Below are 20,931 nucleotides of genomic sequence, written 5' to 3' on the forward strand. Positions count from 1 at the left end.
AGCTAGTGGTGTCAAACTGCATTATTTCTTCAGTGTAGATGCACCCTTATATTTAATTTAAATCTCATTGTTCTTCCACCATAGGACCCAAGGCAGGTGACTGATATCCCTCTGACTGTTACTGGACTCTAGGTCCCATTGGTCTTATTGCCAATGGTGGAGAATGATGGGAACTGGAGTATACCCTTTTAAGGGCCAAATTGCACAGCCTCCTCTAGGTTAGTAACAGGCAAGCTTCCAATGGTTTTTAAGACTACAGCTCCCAACATCCCTCATGCTGGCCGGAATGATGGGAGCTATAGTCCTATGACCTTGTTCTCCCGACCAGTGTTGCCACTGGCCCCTGGAACCTGAAGTCCAGTAAGGTTTTGTTTTATGGTCCCATTTTGGTTATTTGGTGTGCTGCCATGTTCGTTACCAATTCTGCTGTAATTCATTTTAAAATGATTTCTTGATATTATATGTTTTTCCACTTTCTTGCTTAGGTTAGCATTCCTGCCTCATTCATTCTTTAGCAACAGAAACATCTTTCCCCTTTATGTTGAGACTTCACAGTTGTTGTTGTTGCTGTGTGCCTTCCAGTTGTTTCTGATTTGTGGCGATCCTATCATGGGGTTTTCTGGGGCTGAGAGTGTGTGACTCACCCAAGATCACCCAATGAATTTCCAGAGCCAAGTGAGGAATCCAAACCAGATCTCCGGAGTCGTAGTCCAACACTCAAAGCACTACACCAAACTGGGTGATTTAATTTATTCTCTTCTGGCAAAGTACAGAAATAGTATACAGAAGCAGATTCAACATTTTGGAAAGCAAGCTGCAAATGCACAAAGATCCAAAAGTATACCTCCGGCATTGTCTTCTCTGTGATGTGCAGATCTCAAAGAAAGAATGGAGACAATGGCTGCATCTGTACCACAGAAATAATGCTGTTTGACACTGCCATTGCCTCATCCTATGGAATCCTGGGGTTTGTAGTTTTACAAGGTCTTTAGCCTTCTCTCCCAAAGCTAACTACAAATCCCAGAATTCCATAGAATCGAGACATGGCAGTTAAAGTGGTGCCAAACTGCATTATTCCTGCAGTGTAGATGCACCCCACATTAGGCTTTTCTGTCAAATGTGAGAGGAAGGGAGATTATTATAGCAAGAGAAAATATGTGTGTTTTTTTTCTTTTATCCATTCCCTGCTGTGCTAGTTTTCTCAGTGCTGGAATGTTCTTCTGCATGGAAATATATACAATATATTTAAAAATTGGACTCCGTTATTTGCACTAGTAAGGTACAGTCACTTCCATCGCCTCATTCTGTACAGTGCTTCAAGAAGGACTGAATACTCAACCAACAGAAGGAACGCTATTCAGTCTTGAGCACAAACAGTGAGGTGGAAAAGAGGAATGGATTTTGATCATGGTCTCCTTCCAAACAGCAAATGGAAAAAGTGTCTCCTGCGCCTTGTGAAACGACTTGTCCATTGGAGATGTTTGGGGAAAATAAAAGACATATTCCACACGTCAGGTTCTTCCATCCCGAAGGCTCTTCAGTCTAATGTTTTCATGATGGCTTGGGCCTGTTTTAGCTCTGGAAATAAGAAAAGGGGAAAAGAAAAAGGAAAGAAATGAATAGTGATTGTATAAAAAGTGTGTGACCAGATCCCTTCAGATGCTTGCCCAGGAGCTATGATTAGCCATAGAGGCCCTGCTGTCTCCTAAGACTTTTTAAAAATAAAATATGTTTATTAAAAATCATACTTCAAATGAATAACATGTAGACCATGACACACACGTTACATATTAACACACAACAACCATTCTACATCATGTACAAACCTACCCAAACATCACATTTCCATTCTAATATCACATTATAGTGAGTAACATAAAAAGTCTGTGACTTTCAGATTTGGAAGGCAGGGAGTGACAAGATACAGAGCCTTCTCCAAGACTTAATCCAATGCTCAAACCACTACACTATGCTGCCCCTCTAACTACCGTATATACCCATCTATGAGTCTAAAAATTTTGCCCAGATATTGACCTCAAAGTCCCAGGTCAACTTATTTACGGGTCACGATAGTAATGTGATAGCAGCTCTTTCAGAAATCCCCATGCGGTGTGGAGAGGAGTTTATTTCTCCCTGGAGCCAAGCAGAAAAGTCCTGGGTGATTGATTGATATCTGTGTGTTTAAGAGCAAAAGCTGAACCAATGAAGCAAAAAGCCTCAATGAGAGCCTCTCTTGTCATACGTACAAATATGAACACTAAAGGAGCCTCCAAGTTTTACCCTCGACCTATCCATGGGTCATGGCAAAGTCCATAATTTTGGCCCCCAAACCCTGACCTCAACTAATACATGAGGTTGACTTATAGTTGAGTATATACGGTACATCTGGAGGGCCGCACAATCGGCATCCTTGCCTGTGGCTATCTATGGTTTCCCACCTGCGAGCAAGACTCGGAACTTCTCTGCCGATACCGTCATCGCAACAGGTTCCAGGACACCTCTGTCTGTGTTTTTCACGTTTAGCTTGAGGTGAACTACAGGTTCATTGACTCGCTGGAGTTCGCTGGAGCTAAGGGTATAATCCACCCTCCAAGACACCGAATCCAGACAGTTCACTGCAAGGCAGAGAGAAAGCTAAGAGTGGAGGAACACAGGTTCTCTGCAAAAGAACAGATCTCTCCGATGTATAGAACACACTTTCAAACTTGTTTCAATCAACACTGATATTCAGTTGCTTCCAAACTTTGCTGTTGTGTGCCTTCAAGTAGTTTCCAGCGTATGGAGACCCTAGGGCAAACCTATCATGGGGGATTTCTTGGCATGATTTGTTCAGAGGGGTGTTGTCTTTGCCTTTCTCTGAGGCTGAGAGAGTATGACTTGCCCAAGGTCACCCTGGGAGGAATCAAACCTTAATGTGCAGATTGTAATCCAATGCTCAAAACCACTATACCACTAAACTGGAAGATAAGCAAAATTCTAATTAAATGACATGGTGGCATCCTACCATGCAACTAAAATTAGCCTGGCAATGATAACTAGATTCATTTTTAATTAAAATATTTATATTTGAAGCAACAGCAAAGAGCACTAGTTTCATTCAGACTACTTGTATATTGTTTTGTCCATTGGATGACCTTACAATTCAGGTGTGTTGGCTTTTTTATCACATCTTTTAAAGGAAGTCTGTAAACATCTCATTGCCCTGAAAAGCTTCCACAGAAGAAAGAGCCAGCATGGAAATGGACCAGACAGATATCACAATCATCCCAATCAACCTTTAGTATTAACTTTCTGTATGCAAAACTGAACAGCTTGACTTACACCTGAGGCTGCCTCTCCGAAGACTGTCCTGAAGGGGAGTCTGTTTTTCTTCATAGGATCGGCACAATCCTGTGGCATGTTCTGCAACACATAAAAGGGCGAGGAGGACAAAAGCATTACAAAATTTGCTCTTTCTCTTAAAAACAAACCAAAAAAGGATTGATTAAATCTGCCTTTAGCAAACCATGTATGAGTGTGTATGTGTTTTCAAGTTGCCTGTCGACTTATGGTGACCCCATGAATTTCATGAGGCTTTCTTAGGCAAGGAATAGTCCAAGGTGGTTTTGCCAATTCCTTCCTCTGAAATATAGCTTACGGCACCTGGGGTTCGCTGGGAGTCTCCCATCCAAGTTCTAACCGGGGCTGGCCCTGCTTAGCTTCCAAGCTCAGATGGGATCTGGTGCTGGACTCTTAGGCCCTACAGGACATTTCCATTTCGATTTCCATTGTGTCCTCCCTAATTAAAAGATTGTATGTACAGTGCTGTGTAAATTTACAGCGCTATATAAATAAAGCTTAATAATAATAAATAATAATAATATTTTTTGCCTTTGTGACTTAGCCCTCAAGTTAGATCATGGGTGCAGAACATCTAGTCTGTCAGATGTCATTGACTGTAGCTCTCATCATAGCCAATAGAGCCAGTGTGGAGGGCTGATGAGCACTGCAATCCAAGAACACCTGGTAGGCCCCATAGTCCCCTCCTTGACTAACACTGGCTGTTGTATTTCCTTTTTTACAAAATGCATAAAGATACCAAGGGTTAAGCTATGGGTGCAAACCATGGGGCGCTGAGATGTTGTTGGGCTACATTTCCCAGCATCCCCCACACAGCCACCATTTAGCATAGTTCTTTCCTCAACCACCCAACCCGTAGGATGAGCACAAACAGTTATGCCTGCTGGAACTTTGTAAGTTCTTTGGCATCATTTTCCTTTGCTTCATCCTTTACAGCCTTTGTTACATGTTCCTAAATTTTACCCTGAAATGATACACAGGTCATATCAAAATTCATAATTTTGGCCCTAAACTCTGCTCTTGACTTATACATGAGTATATATGGGTAGTTACGTGCCAGACATGTGCCTCCCAATGCAAGGTTCCTATCGCTATCACTGCCTTTCATGGCTCACCTTTGGGTAAACCCAATTGTTGCAGCTCACTTGAAAGAGATTCAGAGTCAACATTGTGTTTGGCAGCACTGGAGAGAATGAAGCTAAGGACCGCGACAGTAGCCTTCACATCCCCTGACTCTGCAAAAGGAAAAGGAACAGAAATCTGATTATTATTATTATTATTATTATTATTATTATTATTATTATATTTATTTATTTTAGCTACTGAGCCTCTCTCATACAAAAGGAAAAACAATCTCTAAACTCATAGAGATTTGGAATTTCCAGAAGAATTGGCCAAGAGTCTAGTTGGCTCTCCAAGGCTGCATCCACACTGCAGAAATAATCTGGTTTGACATCCCTTTCAACTGCTTTGGCTCCGTCCTTTGGAATCCTGGGATTTGTAGTTTGTGGTGGCCCTGGAGCAGAGAAAGCTAAGTAGCTCTCAAAACTACAACTCCCCAAGATTCCACAGCATGGAGCCGTGGCAGTTAAAATGGTGTCAACCTGGACTATTTCTACCATGCGAATGCAGCTCAAGTCACCCTAGACACATATTTTATATGTGTAATGGAAGAGTAACACAATAACTGGACATTTCCTAGGCTTTGTCTGCACAGCAGAAATAAAGCAGTTTGACACCACTTTAACTGCCATGGCTCAGTGCTATGGAATTCTTGGATCTGTAGTTTTGTGAGCTATTTAGCCTTCTCTGGATTATTTGGTATTTTGGAATACCGTACTTACAAAAATATAATGAGATATCGTGGAGATGGGGCCCAACTCTAAGTATGAAATTCATGTACCTTACACACATAGCTAATTTTATACACAGTGTTTTTAATAATATAGTGCATGAAAAAAATTGTGTACATTGAACCATCAGAAAAAGTGAAGGTGTCTCTATCAGAGCCGCCGATGTGGAGCATTTTGGATTTCAGAATTATGGATAAGGAAGATGCAACTTGTATTTATACATTTTAAATGAGATGACATGATGACATTTGGGGTTGTTCCCTAGACATTTTTTGCCACTACCTCCGATAGGAAAGGATACTCACCAAATTTGGCATCAGATGTCAGCTTTAGGATCTTCTCATACTGCAAGACAAAAACACCCAGTCCCACTTCAGTCCATTTTACATAAAACCTTGATAAACTCAAATATTCTTTGGGTCTCCCCATTCACCACAGTATCTGAAGTGCCTCCATGGGTGTGGACCCAATTTATACATGACCTGTTGCAGCACAACACCTTCAAGGACTGGTTCCTACACCTCATCAATAATAACAATAAATAATAATAATAATAATAATAATAATACTGTAATAATAATAATAATATGCAAGAAATAATAATGGGCAAATACTGAGCTAGAGACATCCAAGTCTACCCAAGCGGAGTAAGACCATAGAAACACTTCACCACAAAAGTTAAAGGACACGTCATTCCAGAGACTAGGATTCTGGAGACTAGGATTCAATTCCCATCTTGGCCATGAAACCCAGTGGGTGACCTTGGGCAAGTCACACTCTCTCAGCCTCAGGGGAAGGCAATGGCAAACCTCCTCTGAACAAATCTTGCAAGAAAACCCCATTATAGTTTTGCCTTAGGGTCGCCCTAAGTCGGAAAGGACTTGAAGGCATACTAGAACAACAACAACAAATACTTAAATTAATTAATGTATAAAAATAGTCTCAAATTTGCAGAACTACTGCTACACCATAGTGTTTTTACAAAGTACTGAAAGAGACGGGTGCTGTTAACCTACACTAGAAGTGACACACACCTGGCCTTCCAGATGTTGTTAGACTGCTACTGCCATCATCCCCACCCGGCTAATGGTGAAGGATGAGGGAAGGTACAGTCCAGCAACCTCTGGAGGATTTTGTGTCCCTTACCCCTGGCCTGTATTCACAGATCAAACAGGACAGGTGCTTCTAATTCTTTTCCTGACCTTTTTACATCAGGATGATAGTTTGCAGATAGCCATTCTATAATAAACAGCCCAACCTCAAACCTTGAAAGTGGTAGCCATGCAAATATTTCTTTTAGAAAAGGCTATCTCTTTGATGCATGCCTTCACCATGAGTTTGGTAAGAGATAAACTGATCCTCTGCAGGGGTTCTTTCTATACCTTTATGATCTGAGTGACACAAAAAATGGACTTACATCAATCCCATCTCCAAGCAGATCCTTCAGCACCTGGGCACAGATCAGCTTCAGTTTCACTGAGGACTAGAATGATGATAAAACAAAACAAAACACAGTCATTGAAGCTTTATCCATAACATCAACTCCTTCATGAACCCCATGCAGGAATCCTGGTAAGCGATGTGTCCCATAGCCTTTTAATGGATTATGGGGAATGCTGCCTGGATAAGGATAGTCTATCCCATTATTTCTGACCAGAAGGACAGAAAAGGATTGCATGAATGAAATCTGACTCCTTCAAGTGTGCAGGAGAAGCAATGGATTATTGCAATAAAACTTTCTAATAACAACACAGCTATTGACTATTGATCAACCATTGAGTCCTGCAGTGCTGGTGGTGGATAAAAGATAGATCAGGGCCGACTGATAGATACCTCTTTTGAGTAGACCAGAAAGAATTTTTGACACCCAGGCTGCATCCGCACTTCAGCTATAATCGTTTGACACCACTTTAATTGCCATGGCTCAAAGAAAGTAAATCTTGCAAACCTGAAGTCTGCCCTGCTCCACTTCCAAGAAGAATGGGAATTATGAAGGCCTCCAGATGCTATTGGACTCTAAGTCCCAGCATCTCTCGTAAATGTAGCCAATGGTAAGGAATACCGGGAGCAATATTCTAAAAGCATCTTGAAAGCTAGAAGATTCCCATCTACATTGACTTGGGGAAGTCTTGCACTGAACACATCCCAAGAGAAATGAAGTAAAGGTTGAATATCCCTTATCTGGAATTTCAAAACACTTCAAAACACTTTTTTCATGGCTGAAATAGTGACACCTTTGCTTTCTGATGGTTCAATGTACACAAACTTTGTTCCATCAACAAAATTATTTAAAACATTGTATAAAATTACCTTCCGGTTATATTTATAAGGCGTGTATGAAACGTAGATGATTTTTTTTTTTGTTTAGACTTGGGTCTCATCTCTACTCTCATTATATAAATATAAGTATTCCAAAATCTGAACATCAAAATACTTCTGATCCCACACACTGTGGATAAAGGAGACTCAACTTGTACATATTTCATGCAGAAAACAATGTCACTTACAATTTTGGCCAAGGTGCTAATTTCTGCCAAGACCCAGTCAGGACAGTCCAAGTCGCCACAGAACCGGAACCTCTGGATAGAAGAAATGAAATTAATGTATGTGACCAAACACTGCTTGTTTTAGCAACCTGAATCTGCATCTATAGTAAGAGATAGATTTTTTAGATTAGAGATTGTAACTAAGTCCAGGAGCCAAATTTTGATGAAAAACTCAGACCATTTACAGTAGTATCCTTTTGCCATTTAGTATCCTTTTTGCTTGGACAATTCGGACAAAACATTTCACTATTAATATGGGGACAAATATTTATAGACTTTTGGGAGGTTATGGCACTGAAGTTTCCAAACCTAAAATGACGCTGGACTTGAAATGAGCAATTTTATGCAAGGCAGTGTTATATGTTATGCAAGCCAGCATTATGTAGTGGTTTGAGCAATGGACTATGACTCTGGAGACCTGGGTTCAAATTCCGACTCGGCTACAAAAACCAACTGGGTGGCCTTGGGGAAGTTACACTCTCTCAGCCTCAAGGAGTAGTCAATGACAAACTGTGGCTGAAGAAATGTGCCAAGAAAACCCTGTGATAGGTTTGCCTTAAGGCACACAACAACAACAATGTCACATATTTCCCTCCCATACTCATCTCCTTCTGCTCTCTCTTTTCACATTCACAAATACCTGGAGCTAAAAAAAACTAGATCAGATTGGCAGCGTTTTAATAGATGTCTTGTTTGGTTCATTATTATTCTAGTCATCTAAAGCAGATCTATGAAGTCTCATTCTTGTAAATCATTTGTTAAGTGTAAAAGCACTCTGCGCATTCCCTTTTTGCAATTATTGCTTATGCTTTGTAGCGTAGCTCTAGCTCTGAAAACAATTGTAGGCATTAAACTGTGCAAATGCATCCTAGCTTTGGCACTTGTGTTGCATTTTCACTAGTGCATTTTCTGGATGCACTTTTAGGTGCATCTACACTGTAGAAATCATGCAATTTGACATTACCTGAAGTGCCATAACTCCATCCTAGGATTTGGAGCTTTCACAAGGTCTTTAACCCATCTCTGCCAAAGATCATTGGTGCCTGACTAAACTACAGATCCCAACAAAATGCAGGCATCATACTAACATCCTCAATTTTTCTCCTGTTCGGTTTGTTACATCTTGCCTGATGAAGAAGCCTGGGGAGCTTTGAAAGCTTGCAACAAGTATATTGTGCATTTCGCTTGGCCAATAAAGATATCACTGTTTGGTGGATTTTTGTTTGAAATCCCAAGATTGTGTAAGATGGAGCCAGGGCAGTTAAAGCAGTGTCCAACTGCTTGATTCCTGCAATGTGGATGCAACTTTGGCAGAGAGGGCGAAAGACCTTGTAAAACTGCAAATCCCAGGATTATATGGGATGGAGCCATGGCAATTAAAGCAGTACCAAACTGCATTATTTTTGCAGTGCAGATGCACCCAAGAAGTGCACCCATATCTTTGGAATCCAGATTTCATTGCACATTTGGTTGCAATAAAGTCCCACTAGAGAAATATTATACTATAAACCTTACCATGGTTTCCTGGTCTGACTGCAGCACTCTTTGTCCTGGAAAATTGAACCAGCTGATTGCTTTCCTTTAGCCAATCACTAAAAGGTTTCCACGGATCAGCTGACCTCTGAAAGACAGTCAGCTGACAGTTAACACTTTCATTGCTGGAGCCTGAATTTTTCTTCCAGCAAAAGTCTTGCAGCATCAAGTGCAACAAGAATCATTACCGTCCCAGATCTGCAATGTAGCTATATCTGCATTTGGACTATAACTTTTTGGGGATACACACACAGTCTAAAAATGCAGGCTTGTGGATTCTGGGAATCGTAGTGCAAAACCACCACCCTTCCAGCTCTGCAATTTGTATGTATGTGTGACTATCTCTATACCTGGACTATAACTTTTGGGTCAATATATATATTTATATAGAAACGATGTCAAAAATGCTGGCTTTTGGATTCTGGGAACTGTAGTGCAAAAGAATCATCACCCTCTTAGCTCTGCAGTCGTGTGTATACATGTGTGTGTATTTGGACTATAACCATTGGGATAATGTATATTTACATATAGGTGTAAAAAATGCTGACTTATGGATTTGGGGAATTGTAATGCTAAAGAACCATCACCTTCCTCCCAGCTCTGCAATGTCTGTGTCTCTATATCTGGACTATAACTTTTGGTGCAATCCATCTATCTATAAGCAGTGTCAAATTATTCTTTTTCAATGCTCTTTCATTCATCACTCAGAGAAATGTAATGAAAGAAAGAGTAATGAAAGAGAACTTTGTTCAACCAGGGGTTGGATTCGATTCGATGGCCCTTGCCCACCACTTCCAGGTCTATGAAAAATAACTCTTCAAAGGTACAAGCAATATGCTCAGTGAGTTTGGAGATACAAAATATATTTCATTTTCTCTTCCTACAAGGTGACAGCTGCCATTCCAGTAACCACTAAGAAATTATGACCCAAACAATCTTGGCTTCAGCCACAGTTAAATGAGGTATTCTGGAAGAAGGCAAAGTGAATAGGAAATTACCAAAAGCAGCAATTCTGTATTTAAAGTGGTTGCAAGAATTCTCTGTCTGGTTTTAACACTGTTTAAAAATAATCTCTAATTCCTGCCGCTTTGTTTTGCTTCAGTTTTGAGTGTCTTTATGCTCTTTGGAGGTCCCCAAGATCCAATGGAGCTGCCCACTTAGGAGGTACATCTAGAGCTACAATCTGCACTGCAAAAATAATGCAGTTTGAGCCTGAACAGACAGGCCAAAATAAAGCTGCTTCGGGTCACTTTGGAAGTATGCTGTTTAAATGATGCATGTGTCCTAAGAGGCCGGAAGCCATGCCAAAGCCATGCTTCATTCCTTTTGGACTGGAGCGTGACTTTGGAGTGGCTTCCGGCCTCTCAGGACACATGCATCATTTAAATAGCATACCTCCAAAGTGACCCAAAGCAGCTTTATTTTGTCCTATCTGTTCAGGCCCTTTGACACCCTTTTAACTACCCTAGCTCAATGCTGTAGAATCCTCGGATCTGTAGTTTGCGGTGGCACCAGCGCCCTCTGACAAGGCTAAGTATCTCACAAAACTACAAATCCCAGGATTACATAACACTGAGCCATGGCGCTTAATTTAGTCTAATTTTGCTCTTAGTTAATCTGAGAGCAAATATCTGGAACTATCCACCCACCCAAGGCATCTTCCATGTTGTGTATCTGCCAGCTCAGTTAAGCAAGCCAAATTAACATCTTTCTTTATTCATATATATCTAACTCCGGGATACATAGTTCCACAACTTTTGAAGACCAAGAGCATCTTCCATGTTGTTCCTCTTCCACCTCAGTTACTCAAACAAGCCAAATTAACATAGTTCATTTGTATATTTTTGGTAACTCTGAGATTCATAGTTCCACAGCTTCTTAAGACGACCCAGGGCATCTTCCATGTCGTGCCTCTTCTGTCTCAGTTAAGCAAACAAGCCAAATTAATGTCTTCATTTATTTATATATATGTTTTGGTAACACCAGGATACACAGTTCCACAGCTTCTTAAGAAGACCTAGGATGCTTCTTCCTCGCACACAGGATCGCTAGAGTCGTGAGAGCCAGGATCGTGGCAAGAGCCATCAAGATGAATCCCACCAACATACCAGGAGCTTGAAACAAGTCTGAAGAGGAAGACCAGAGTTAATTTTGAATTCAAATTACCACCCAAACCCCACAAAGTTTGGATTGACACCAATGGAGTTAGTACTCCAGGGTATCCCTTCACATTCATGCTCTGTCTTAGTCATGCAACTTCTAACGTCTCATATATGCATCTCCCAGCACAGGAAATTCCCACTGGACAGTATTCCCATTTTACTAACAAATTTCTGAGTTCCTTCCTCTACAAAGCTTTGAGAAGTTTCTTTTGGGGAATGGCTAGATTGGTTGGGAAATTCTGGCAGCGAAGGTTCAAAAAAAGGTCTCCCCCCCCACTCTGTTCTACTTGGCTTACAATCTTGCAGGGTCCTTTCTTTATGGGTCGAGTCTCCCTTATCCAAAATTCCAAAACCTAAAATATCCCACAAGCCAAAACCTTTTTCATGGGTGGCTGAGATAGTGGTACCTTTGCTCTCCGATGGTTCAGTGTACCCAAATTTTCTTTAATGCTCAAACCTATTTTAAAATATTGTACAGTGGGCCCTTGGTATCTGCTGGATTTGGTTGCATGGATACAAAAAAATCTGTGGATGTTTAAGTCCCATTAAATACAGTGGATAGTAAAATGGTGTCCTTTATATAAAAAGCCAAACGGAAGCTTTGCTATATGGTGTGTGTACATACATACATGTATATATAATGGTTTCAAATCATAGATACTTGAATCCATGGATAAAGAATTCATGGATAAAGACTAGGGCCAACTGTATAAAGTTGTTTGTTGTTGTGTTCCTTCAAGTAATTTCCGACTTAAGGCAACCCTAAGGCAAACTTGTCATTGCATTTTCTTGATCTTCAGGCTATGTGCATTAGGTGTATATGAAGCATAAATGAATTGTGTGTTTAGACTTGGGTCCCATTTCCAGGATATCTCATTATGGATGTATATGCAGATATTCAAAATCCCAAACATTTCAGATAAGGGAGACTCAACTTGTACTATCCAGGTGGCTTCCATATCAGTGAGACTCAGTGGGGTTTAGTACAAAATCTAGAGCAGCTGTATAAAATGCTGAAACTATGGGGAGATAGGGTTTCAGCATCTTGGATAGCTCCATTACAGTTTGAAACCTGGGGTGTATTATCCATCCCATTGCCATGGAAGCTTTTCTGCCCTCATTGATGTTTGTATGCCAAGGTACCATATTCTGCCCAGGCTCCCTTTGCTTCGATCTGGCGTCCGGCGAGACTTCTGGAGGTCAGGTAGGCATCAAGAATGAGGATGGGGCCCAGCATTACATCTGTCTCCACTTCCTTAAGTGTATCTGAAATTGAATGAGGTCAAATGATAACATTTCATTGGGTTGAGGCCATATAATATAAAGCAGTGGTTCTCCTACTTTGGTCTTCCAGAATGTTTGAGACTTTAACTCCCAGACTTCCTGACCATTGGCTACAACTTCTCAGAACTGAACTCTGAAACATATGGAACAGTGGTTCTCAACCTTTAGTCCTCCAGATGTTCTGGACTTCAGCTCCCATAATTCCTTACTGTTGGTCAATTTGGCCGGGGCTTCTGGAATCTGAAGTCCAAAACAAATGGAGGACCACTGATCTGGAGGACCAATGACTGAGAAGGCCTTCTTTTACAGGCCATTAAACCCAACCTATGCAACTATGGCTGAACATACCATGCTTAGCAGCTGCTGCTCTAACAGGTCTTCTTCCTCTGCCCCATCTCTCCCAGGTGTTGAACCTTCTTGGCTGGCCTTGTATTTGGTCACAGTTCCTAGTTTCACAACAAGCACAGATGTCCCTGGTGCCCTCAACTGGAATCCAACTGGAGTAGACCAAAGATGGAGGAGAGAGAAACACAAGGTCACACGTTGCTTCACCTTTGTACAAAAAGTTTGCATCAAGCCCTATTCTCTCCCCCTGGGTAAACTTATAGCCTTCCAAATGTTGTAGTACCTTCTTTGTGTAGAAGAAGTTGTAGCATAAGCTTTTATAGCCTGAAAAGAACTACAAGATTCCCTTGTGTACTAATATTCCAGACTAAAACGGTTGTGTCTCTGAATTCCTTCAAAATGTTGTTGGACTTTTATATTCCAACAGCCACAGCCAACGGCAAAGAACCAAGGAAGCTGTAGTCTAAACTGCTTGGGACAAATGGAACCGAAATCTGCTCCAGCTGCCTATATCCAGTGGTTTATTTAATCCTCAAAAATGCCTGTATATACCCATGTATAAGTCTAGAATTTAAGTCAAAAAATTGAGCCAAAAAACCTGAGTCGACTTATCCATGGGTCAATGTACTTTAAATCTAGTTTAAAAAAGGAACTATCCCCTGGTGAAAGGCAAGAGAGTCATCTGTTCTGGAATCACTGAATCCCCTTTATTTTCTCATCCATCCAGCCTTCAGTATGAGCACAAACAGTTATGCCTGCTGGAATTGCGTAAGTTCTTTGGCATTGTTTTCCTTTGCTTTGTCCTTTACACCCTTTGTTAGATGCCCCTAAGTTTTACTCTCGACTTATCCATGGGTCATGTAAAAATCTATAATTTTGATCCCAAAACCTGCCCTGGACTTATACATGAGGTCGATTTATAGTCGAATATATACGGTAATTCATGTAAGCAATTATACAACATGAAGAATCCTTTATGTCTGAGACCATGAGTACTAGCACTATGGAGAGTGCTGGGGTGCATCTGCACTGTAGAAACAATACCGTTTGATGTTACTTTAAGTGCTGTAGCTCCATCTTACGGAATTCTAAGATTTGTAGTTTTACAAGGCCTTTTGCCTTCTTTACCCAATTGTGCTGGTGCCTCACCAAACTACAAATCTCAGGATTCTGTAGGTTGGAGCTATGACAGTTAAAGTGGACTCAAACTGCATTGTTTCTACAGTGCAGATGCACCCTAGTCCACACTCAGACCACCACATTGGCTCTAGTATTATGGGGAAAGAAAAAGATTCCTCCTTATTTGCTTTTGACAACCTCTAGTCCCACTATTTGCTATCACTCTCGAGTGCTCATACCCAGCTACTCACAGGTTACTAGTTTGACTGAAGGAACAAGCCTTGTTCTCACGATCAGGAGCCTGGTCAGCTGCAGTAACTTTCAAGTGACAAGTGATGTAGATCTAAAGAGCCAGAACGTAATGAAGAAAGAAAAGAAAGAACTACATTAGCCAAATCACTGCACAGAGAGGAGCTAAGATCATGATGATCCAAAATTAACTAGGTTGAAAAAGAAGGTGCCTCACCAGATCTCTGGGATCTCCTGTAAATCTGAAGACATCGACTGTGAACTGGAGTGAGTTATCCTTGAGTCTTGGTGACACAAAAGCTGAGCTGGAATCTGACCTCCCATCAACAAGGCAACTGGAAATGAAAGGGGAATATTTTCCAAAGGCGGTCAACAATGCTTCCTTGGCTGCTGCCACACCACAGAAATTATGCAGTTTAACACCTCTTTAACTGTCACTGCTCCATCCTATGGAATCCTGAGATTTGTAGTTTGTTGTGGCACCACAGCTCTCTGACAGAGAAAGCTAAGTATCTCCCCAAACTACAAATTGGAGTCATGGCAGTTAAAGTGGTGTCAAACTGCATTAATTCTGCCATGTAAAAGCAGCCTTTGTTGGAATGGCATGAAATTCCCCCAAGGTCACCCAGTAGGTTTCCAAGGCCAAACAGGGATTCAAACCTTGATCTCTCAGTGCCTTAGTCCAACGCTTAAACCACTACACCATGCTGGCTCTTAGAACTACTTGTAAAGAGGACATTGGACACTTTAAATTCTTTTTTTATTATTTAATGTTTTTCTGCTTGTGCATTGCCTTGGGGCCCCTGCCGAGTTGAAATATGATAAATAAATGTAATCAATGAATACTGGATCTGTGGAAAAAATCCACAATCCATTTATGTCCTACTTGTTTCCACCCGAACATGCTTGCAAAATTGATCTCCAGATATCTTTATCAAGCAACCATTACAGGGGGGTCTCAAAAACTTTCCATGTATTTTTGTGTCCCTTTTTGTTACCCAAAGAGAGGTATGTAATTTACATGGATTTTGGAATTTTCCCTGTTTCTTTAACATGCTTAGCCTGAACTCTTATATAGGAAGCTCTGCATGCAGAGTTTTAATTCTGCTACGCAACCCTTGTTTTGAACAGCAACACTGCACAGCTGAACCAAGGCACCAAAGGTGCAACCAAATGCATAACTAAATGTGCATGTCCTTCTATGCGCCGTGCGAGATGTGCAGCCATGTCAATAGCATCACATGCGTGCTTCTACTTTGGGAACCTTGAACTGAATGTGAAGGTTTCACATTCGGCAACTTCCATAGAGGAACCTGTGCATGTGCAAGGCATCAACAGGATTCCAACTATTGTTATGTGACTGGATAATGTCCTAAAAACCTTTCTTACCCTTTGTAGTCAATGATGGGATATCGGGGACTGGAATCCCTGCCTGGGCTCAGGCTGGCGACACAACTGTCAACAAACAGCCTCAGGGGAACATGGTTCTCCGTATTTACATCTGCTTGGATGTACATCACATCTCCCAACTGGAAGCCATTGGATGCTCGCTCTGTACTCCAGTCATCTAGAAGGGGAAATTGTGTTACAGGATTTTACCCAGAAAGGAATCATGCAGTTTAATGCAGACTTGCCTTGTGGAGGTTAATCCTTCCTAAAATCTATTGCTTCAACCACATATAGTTTCACTGGGCTGTACATCAAAAGCTAGCACATCTGCTTAAGCTTCCCCACTGGTATGCTAACTTTCTATCTGCAGGGAAGTTTATGCATGGAGTATTTTTTCCCCAAAACAAGAAATACTTTTGAGAGCCTAAATCCAGTGATTAGAATAAACTAGACTTATACAATCAAATTAGTCTTGTCTTACCAATTTCACTTTAATTCATTTATATCTATTCTATCTGGGATTAGTAGTTGGATTCTGGTCTTGGAGTACAACTCTCAGAATCCCCAACGTGGAGGATTCTGTGACCTGAAAAGTCACTTTGCCGAGCAATGTTTGTGTGTTTATGTGCGATTCATGAAACCGTTAGTTCCATGACTGGCACATCACCACCATTGTCCCTCCAAAGATTTTGGACTGGAAGACACAGTAAGTCATGGAACATTTCTTGAGATACCATTCATTAAGCGCAAGGAGAAGCTTAGCTTCTGTTCTGCTGAAAGAGTTGAGGTGAAGGGCACCCAGGTTGGCTTGATAGCTTTGCTGCTTACGTTGTTTCTCCTGGAGGGGTAAAAAAGAGATAGAGAGAAAGTGGAAGGGCATACTTTGAAGCCAACATGTTATCATTAACCTTATCTTATCAACTCACCTTGGGTAGTGACACTCAATAGGGACTTCAGCTGGACTGGTTCTTACAATGATGGCATTAGCAGCAGGAGTTGGAGTATAATAAAGGCTTATGCTGTAGACCAAGGATTCTGGAGTCATCTAGAAGACATCAGGCAATATTGAGATATAAGGGTTAGCTATAATATACTGAGAGAACCAGCATGGTGTAATGGTTTGGGCATTGGACTATGACTCTGGAGACCAGGGTTTGATTCCTTGCTTGGCCATGGAAACCCCTCGGGTAAGCTACATACCCTCAGCCCCAGAAAACCCCATGATATGGTGACCCTAGGGTAAACATAAGATGGCAATGATTTGAAAGCATGCAAGAACAGTAATCTACAATTACTGATCCATATACTGCTTTCAAAAGCAACACATGAATGAAAGTGGCAGTTCTTAACCTCTGGTCCTCCAGATGTTTTGGACTTCAACTTTTAAGGGATCCCAAGTTAGCATAGGCCAATTTTATGGATTTGGAGAGTTCAAATCCAAAACTTCAGGATGGCTCCATCCCTGCTGTCCTTCTGGTGGCAGGTAAAAACGTTTTTATGCCGCCAAGCTTTCGCATCACATGGATGCTGTTTTGTTTTTGTCTTTAAAGAGCTTTAAACTTTAAATTTTAGTAATGTAATGTTTTTAATTGTTTGAATTATTTGTTTTTTAAACTTGTATTTTGTATGTTTTATAGTGTTTTAGCTTGAACTGTTTTAGATTTGTTAGCCGTCTTGAGTCCCTGTACTAGAAAGAAGGCTGGATAGAAACAAACAAACAAACAAACAAACAAACAAAATAATAATAATAATAATAATAATAATAATAATAATAGTGCAAAGATTGAGAACAAAACAATTGGCCAGGAAAGAAACCAACTCATTGCCACAACCTTTTCTTTAGGCATTGACTGACAATGTGGCTTTTTGTCGAGGCCTTTGGGCCTCATTTGTTTATCCCAAATACAGTTTTACATAGCTTTAAAAATTTAAAGCTTTAAGTCTGTATTTAACTTTTTATGTTTAATATGCATTTAATGCCTTTAGCTTATTAGTTTTAAACTTTTCAACTTGTTTTAGTGTGACTTTAGAGGGCAATATTTAAATAGGTAAGTAAGAGAAGATACCTGCAAGGTGCTGCCACATTCATGGAGCCCGACGTCAAAGATCACCGCGTCTTCTGCCACATCAAAGGAGGTGGGCTGGCAGCCAGGTGAGCCCAAACTCAAGTCAGTGGCTTGGATGAGCCTCCCAGTCCCAAAAAGATCTCTCTTGACCGTCACCACCACTTGAGCTTCTCCACATTGGGCAGTGACTGGAGTCAAGGAGGACAAGACCCGAGGCTGGGAAGCATCCACCCAGCTCCAGGGATAGCTCTGAGCCCAAGAAGAAGCATAGGGCTGCCCCACATAGGGAATAGCGCTATCAGAAGACCTCCAAACGACTGGGCTCCTTGGAGCAAAATCCCAGGGTTCATAGGAAGCCACTGCACTAACTGCCCAGCAAAGCAAAGCGACCACCAAATTCGCCGAGAGTGCCATGGTGTCTGGTGAACAAACCCAACAGCAGCTTGAAGAACTTCTCTCTGGAGACCTTTATAGGCAGCACCTGAAGTCCATGCTTGCCTCACCTGACTCAGTTAACTAGGCATCCAATGCTTTTCCTTAAATCAAGTGCAATGAAGGAGGACAGGAGGAACTGGTGGCAGTGTAGCACCAGCTGGGAAGCTGTTTGTTTCTCAGTGCAGAATGGAAATGAGCTATTTTGGCCATGGTTCTGAAACTACTTTTGAAACTGATGTAGCCCCAGGACTGAAACATGAAACAGGATTGAATGTTTTCTCTACTTTATATTGCTAGCAGAAGACAGAGCTCTTATATCTTGAAAGGAGGAGAGATTTTATCTTGGGCAATGTATCCCACCATGGCATTGTAGGACACAAAAACAGCATCCCCTGAATGGTATATCTTTCGTTATATTATTGGTTACACTTCTGTCCTCTGTTGTTGTGTGCCTTCAAGTCATTTCCAAATCATGGCAACCCTAAGATGAACCTATCATGGGTTTTCTTGGCAAGTTTCTTCAGAGGTGGTTTGCCATTGCCATTCTCTGAGGCTGAGAGAGTGTGACTTGCCTATCCTTGAATGGGTGGACGATGACATGGGTGGCTTTTATCAATACCTGGCTCATATTTATTCTCACAACAACCCTATGAAGTAGGTTTGATCCAAGGCCACACAATGAATTTCATGGCTCAGCGGGGCCTAAATCTGGATCTCCCAACAGCAGTTGGAAACATGTGGCCCTATTGCATTACAGCTCCCATCAACCACAGCCAGCATAGTTAATGATGGTGGATGCTGTAAGTTGTAGTTCAGGATTGCTGCCTCCAACCAACAAATGTCAGCTAGCTTCCTATGTTCTAAAATGACTTTTGCTGCTGGCTCTTTGACTGGTTGTTTCCCCTTCACCTCTGTTTATCCCAGATCAACTGGCCTTTCAATTAACTGTTTTACTCTTTGGAGTCAAGTAATTGGCCATGAAACCCACGGGGTGACCTTGAGCAAGTCACACTCTCTCAGCCTCAGGGGAAGGCAATGTCAAACCTCCTCTGAACAAATCTAGTCAAGAAAACCCCATGACAGTGTCGCCATAAGTCAGAAACAGCTTGAAAGCACACAGCACACACAGACACAATTGCTCATATTTTTTATGATGATTCTAATTGCAGTTGAGCAAAAACCCAACATTATTTTTAAAGCAGAAGCAGCAATTGCTCTTACTGAAGAAAAGAAAAGAAATCAAAGGGACAGCCAGAAGAGAATAGGAAATACTTTGCAAAAGGGTTAGTTCAGGAACGCCTATGGCCAGGGACCAACAGAAAACAAAATGCTAAGTGGAAAAAGTCTCAGTAACAGTTTCATATTAGAAAACCTTTTCAGGGGTAGTCATGTTGGCCATACAGCAAAATACAATAACATCCAAAATCCACAAAACAGTGATACCTTTATGGGACCAACCAAAAGGCATGATGCAAGTTGTTGAGGCTCCACTGGCTTCTTCATTGGGTAAAGGAATTTAAAATTACACAAGAAAAATATGGCAACAGACTATATTTTATCAAAGTGATATTGTTGTTCTCAGTTAAGACGGTATGGAAGGATATCCATGTAGGCTAAAGCCATTCCTTCCTTTTGGCCATGTGGGCTCTGCCTCTGGGAGACTCTGGCTGCGTCCGCACTGCACAAATAATCCAGGTGGACATCACATTAAATTCCATGGCTCAGTGCTATGGAATTTTGGGAACTGCAGTTTGTTGTGGCACCAGAGCAATCCAACAGAGAAGGCTAAATGTCTCTCAAAACTACAAGTTCCAGAATTCCATAGCATTTGAGCTATGGCAGTTAAAGTGGGGTCAACCTGGATTATTCCTGCCATGTGGATGTAGCCAAAGAGTTGTCAGGTCTAGGAAAGAAATAGTTTTTTGTGGGGTTTTCAAGCTATGTGGCTGTATTCTGGAAGTTTGTTCCTGACATTTTGCCAACATCTGTAGCTGGCAACTTCAGAGAATGCTGGCGTAGGAGTGAGCAGGGTATATAGAGACTAACTGGTGTTTCATAGAACATACTGCAGTTCCAACCATGCCAACTTCAGTACACATAATGTTGTCTTATTTCAGGAGCTAAATAAAGCCAGGTCCAGTGAGTAATTGGATGGGAGAGTAGCAGCAATCTTTCAGTAAGGCTAGGGAAGAATCTGGTCAGGAACCTGGAGTGGAGTGGCATCACTGCAAATCAGAGTTGGTGATACTGGGTTAGAGATGAACCAATGGTCTGACTTTCAAAGAAGCAGCCATGTTAGTCTCTTGCAGTCTAAAAAAGAGGAAGCAAGGGGGAGAGATCCAGGTGGCAGCATCCCGGCGATTTAGGTATGATAACATCCGAGGGCAGCCTGGATCCAGAACTGAAGCCAGAAGAGGTAAACCGGCTTATTTGCCCATGGGATAAGTTCTGAATCCTTGGCTAATGAAGGAAGTGAGTTCTCTCCTGTCTCTCCCCTGCAAAGAGTTCGGGAAAGTTTTTAAAGAACCCTATATGTATGTAGGGGTTTTGAGTGCTGGACCGTGAGTCGAGAGACCAGGGTTCAATTCCCAGCTCAGCCATAAAACCCACT

General features: G+C 41.4%; 2 protein-coding genes across 2 annotated transcripts; both read right to left on the bottom strand.

The window, feature by feature from the left end:
* Positions 1 to 736: 736 nt before the first annotated feature.
* COMMD4 (COMM domain containing 4) lies at positions 737 to 9,291 on the bottom strand. The gene is made up of 8 exons (XM_089537710.1): positions 9,254 to 9,291; positions 7,700 to 7,771; positions 6,610 to 6,675; positions 5,498 to 5,537; positions 4,455 to 4,574; positions 3,322 to 3,402; positions 2,439 to 2,615; positions 737 to 1,578 (listed from the first exon to the last, which is right to left on the bottom strand). Exons 1-8 carry the CDS (start codon positions 9,254 to 9,256, stop codon positions 1,538 to 1,540), a joined length of 600 nt encoding a protein of 199 aa, XP_089393836.1. The 5' UTR covers positions 9,257 to 9,291; the 3' UTR covers positions 737 to 1,537.
* A 1,710-nt stretch (positions 9,292 to 11,001) lies between these two features.
* On the bottom strand, positions 11,002 to 18,417 carry LOC149307195 (zona pellucida sperm-binding protein 3-like). Its single transcript, XM_089537603.1, has 9 exons — positions 17,886 to 18,417; positions 16,746 to 16,864; positions 16,554 to 16,657; positions 15,820 to 15,997; positions 14,648 to 14,765; positions 14,433 to 14,524; positions 13,066 to 13,214; positions 12,577 to 12,699; positions 11,002 to 11,397 (listed from the first exon to the last, which is right to left on the bottom strand). Exons 1-9 carry the CDS (start codon positions 18,297 to 18,299, stop codon positions 11,279 to 11,281), a joined length of 1,416 nt encoding a protein of 471 aa, XP_089393729.1. The 5' UTR covers positions 18,300 to 18,417; the 3' UTR covers positions 11,002 to 11,278.
* Between the last annotated feature and the right edge of the window lie 2,514 nt (positions 18,418 to 20,931).

Source organism: Sceloporus occidentalis, unplaced genomic scaffold (assembly GCF_023333645.1).
Source record: "Sceloporus occidentalis isolate IW3139 unplaced genomic scaffold, rSceOcc1.0.p SCAF_9, whole genome shotgun sequence".
Taxonomy (NCBI): Eukaryota; Metazoa; Chordata; class Lepidosauria; order Squamata; family Phrynosomatidae; genus Sceloporus; species Sceloporus occidentalis.

What these genes read in the sequence shown, in the direction of transcription:
- COMMD4 (XM_089537710.1), bottom strand. An exon ending in TCGGAGAGGCAGCCTCAGGT is followed by an intron (nt 2,616 to 3,321) that starts GTAAGTCAAGCT and finishes TCTGCCTTGCAG; the next exon opens with TGAACTGTCTGGATTCGGTG. An exon ending in GTTCCGAGTCTTGCTCGCAG is followed by an intron (nt 1,579 to 2,438) that starts GTGGGAAACCAT and finishes TCTTATTTCCAG; the next exon opens with AGCTAAAACAGGCCCAAGCC.
- LOC149307195 (XM_089537603.1), bottom strand. Translation starts at nt 18,299, where the DNA reads ATGGCACTCTCGGCGAATTTGGTGGTCGCTTTGCTTTGCTGGGCAGTT. An exon ending in AATGTGGCAGCACCTTGCAG is followed by an intron (nt 16,865 to 17,885) that starts GTATCTTCTCTT and finishes GATGTCTTCTAG; the next exon opens with ATGACTCCAGAATCCTTGGT. An exon ending in ATTGAGTGTCACTACCCAAG is followed by an intron (nt 16,658 to 16,745) that starts GTGAGTTGATAA and finishes TTACCCCTCCAG; the next exon opens with GAGAAACAACGTAAGCAGCA.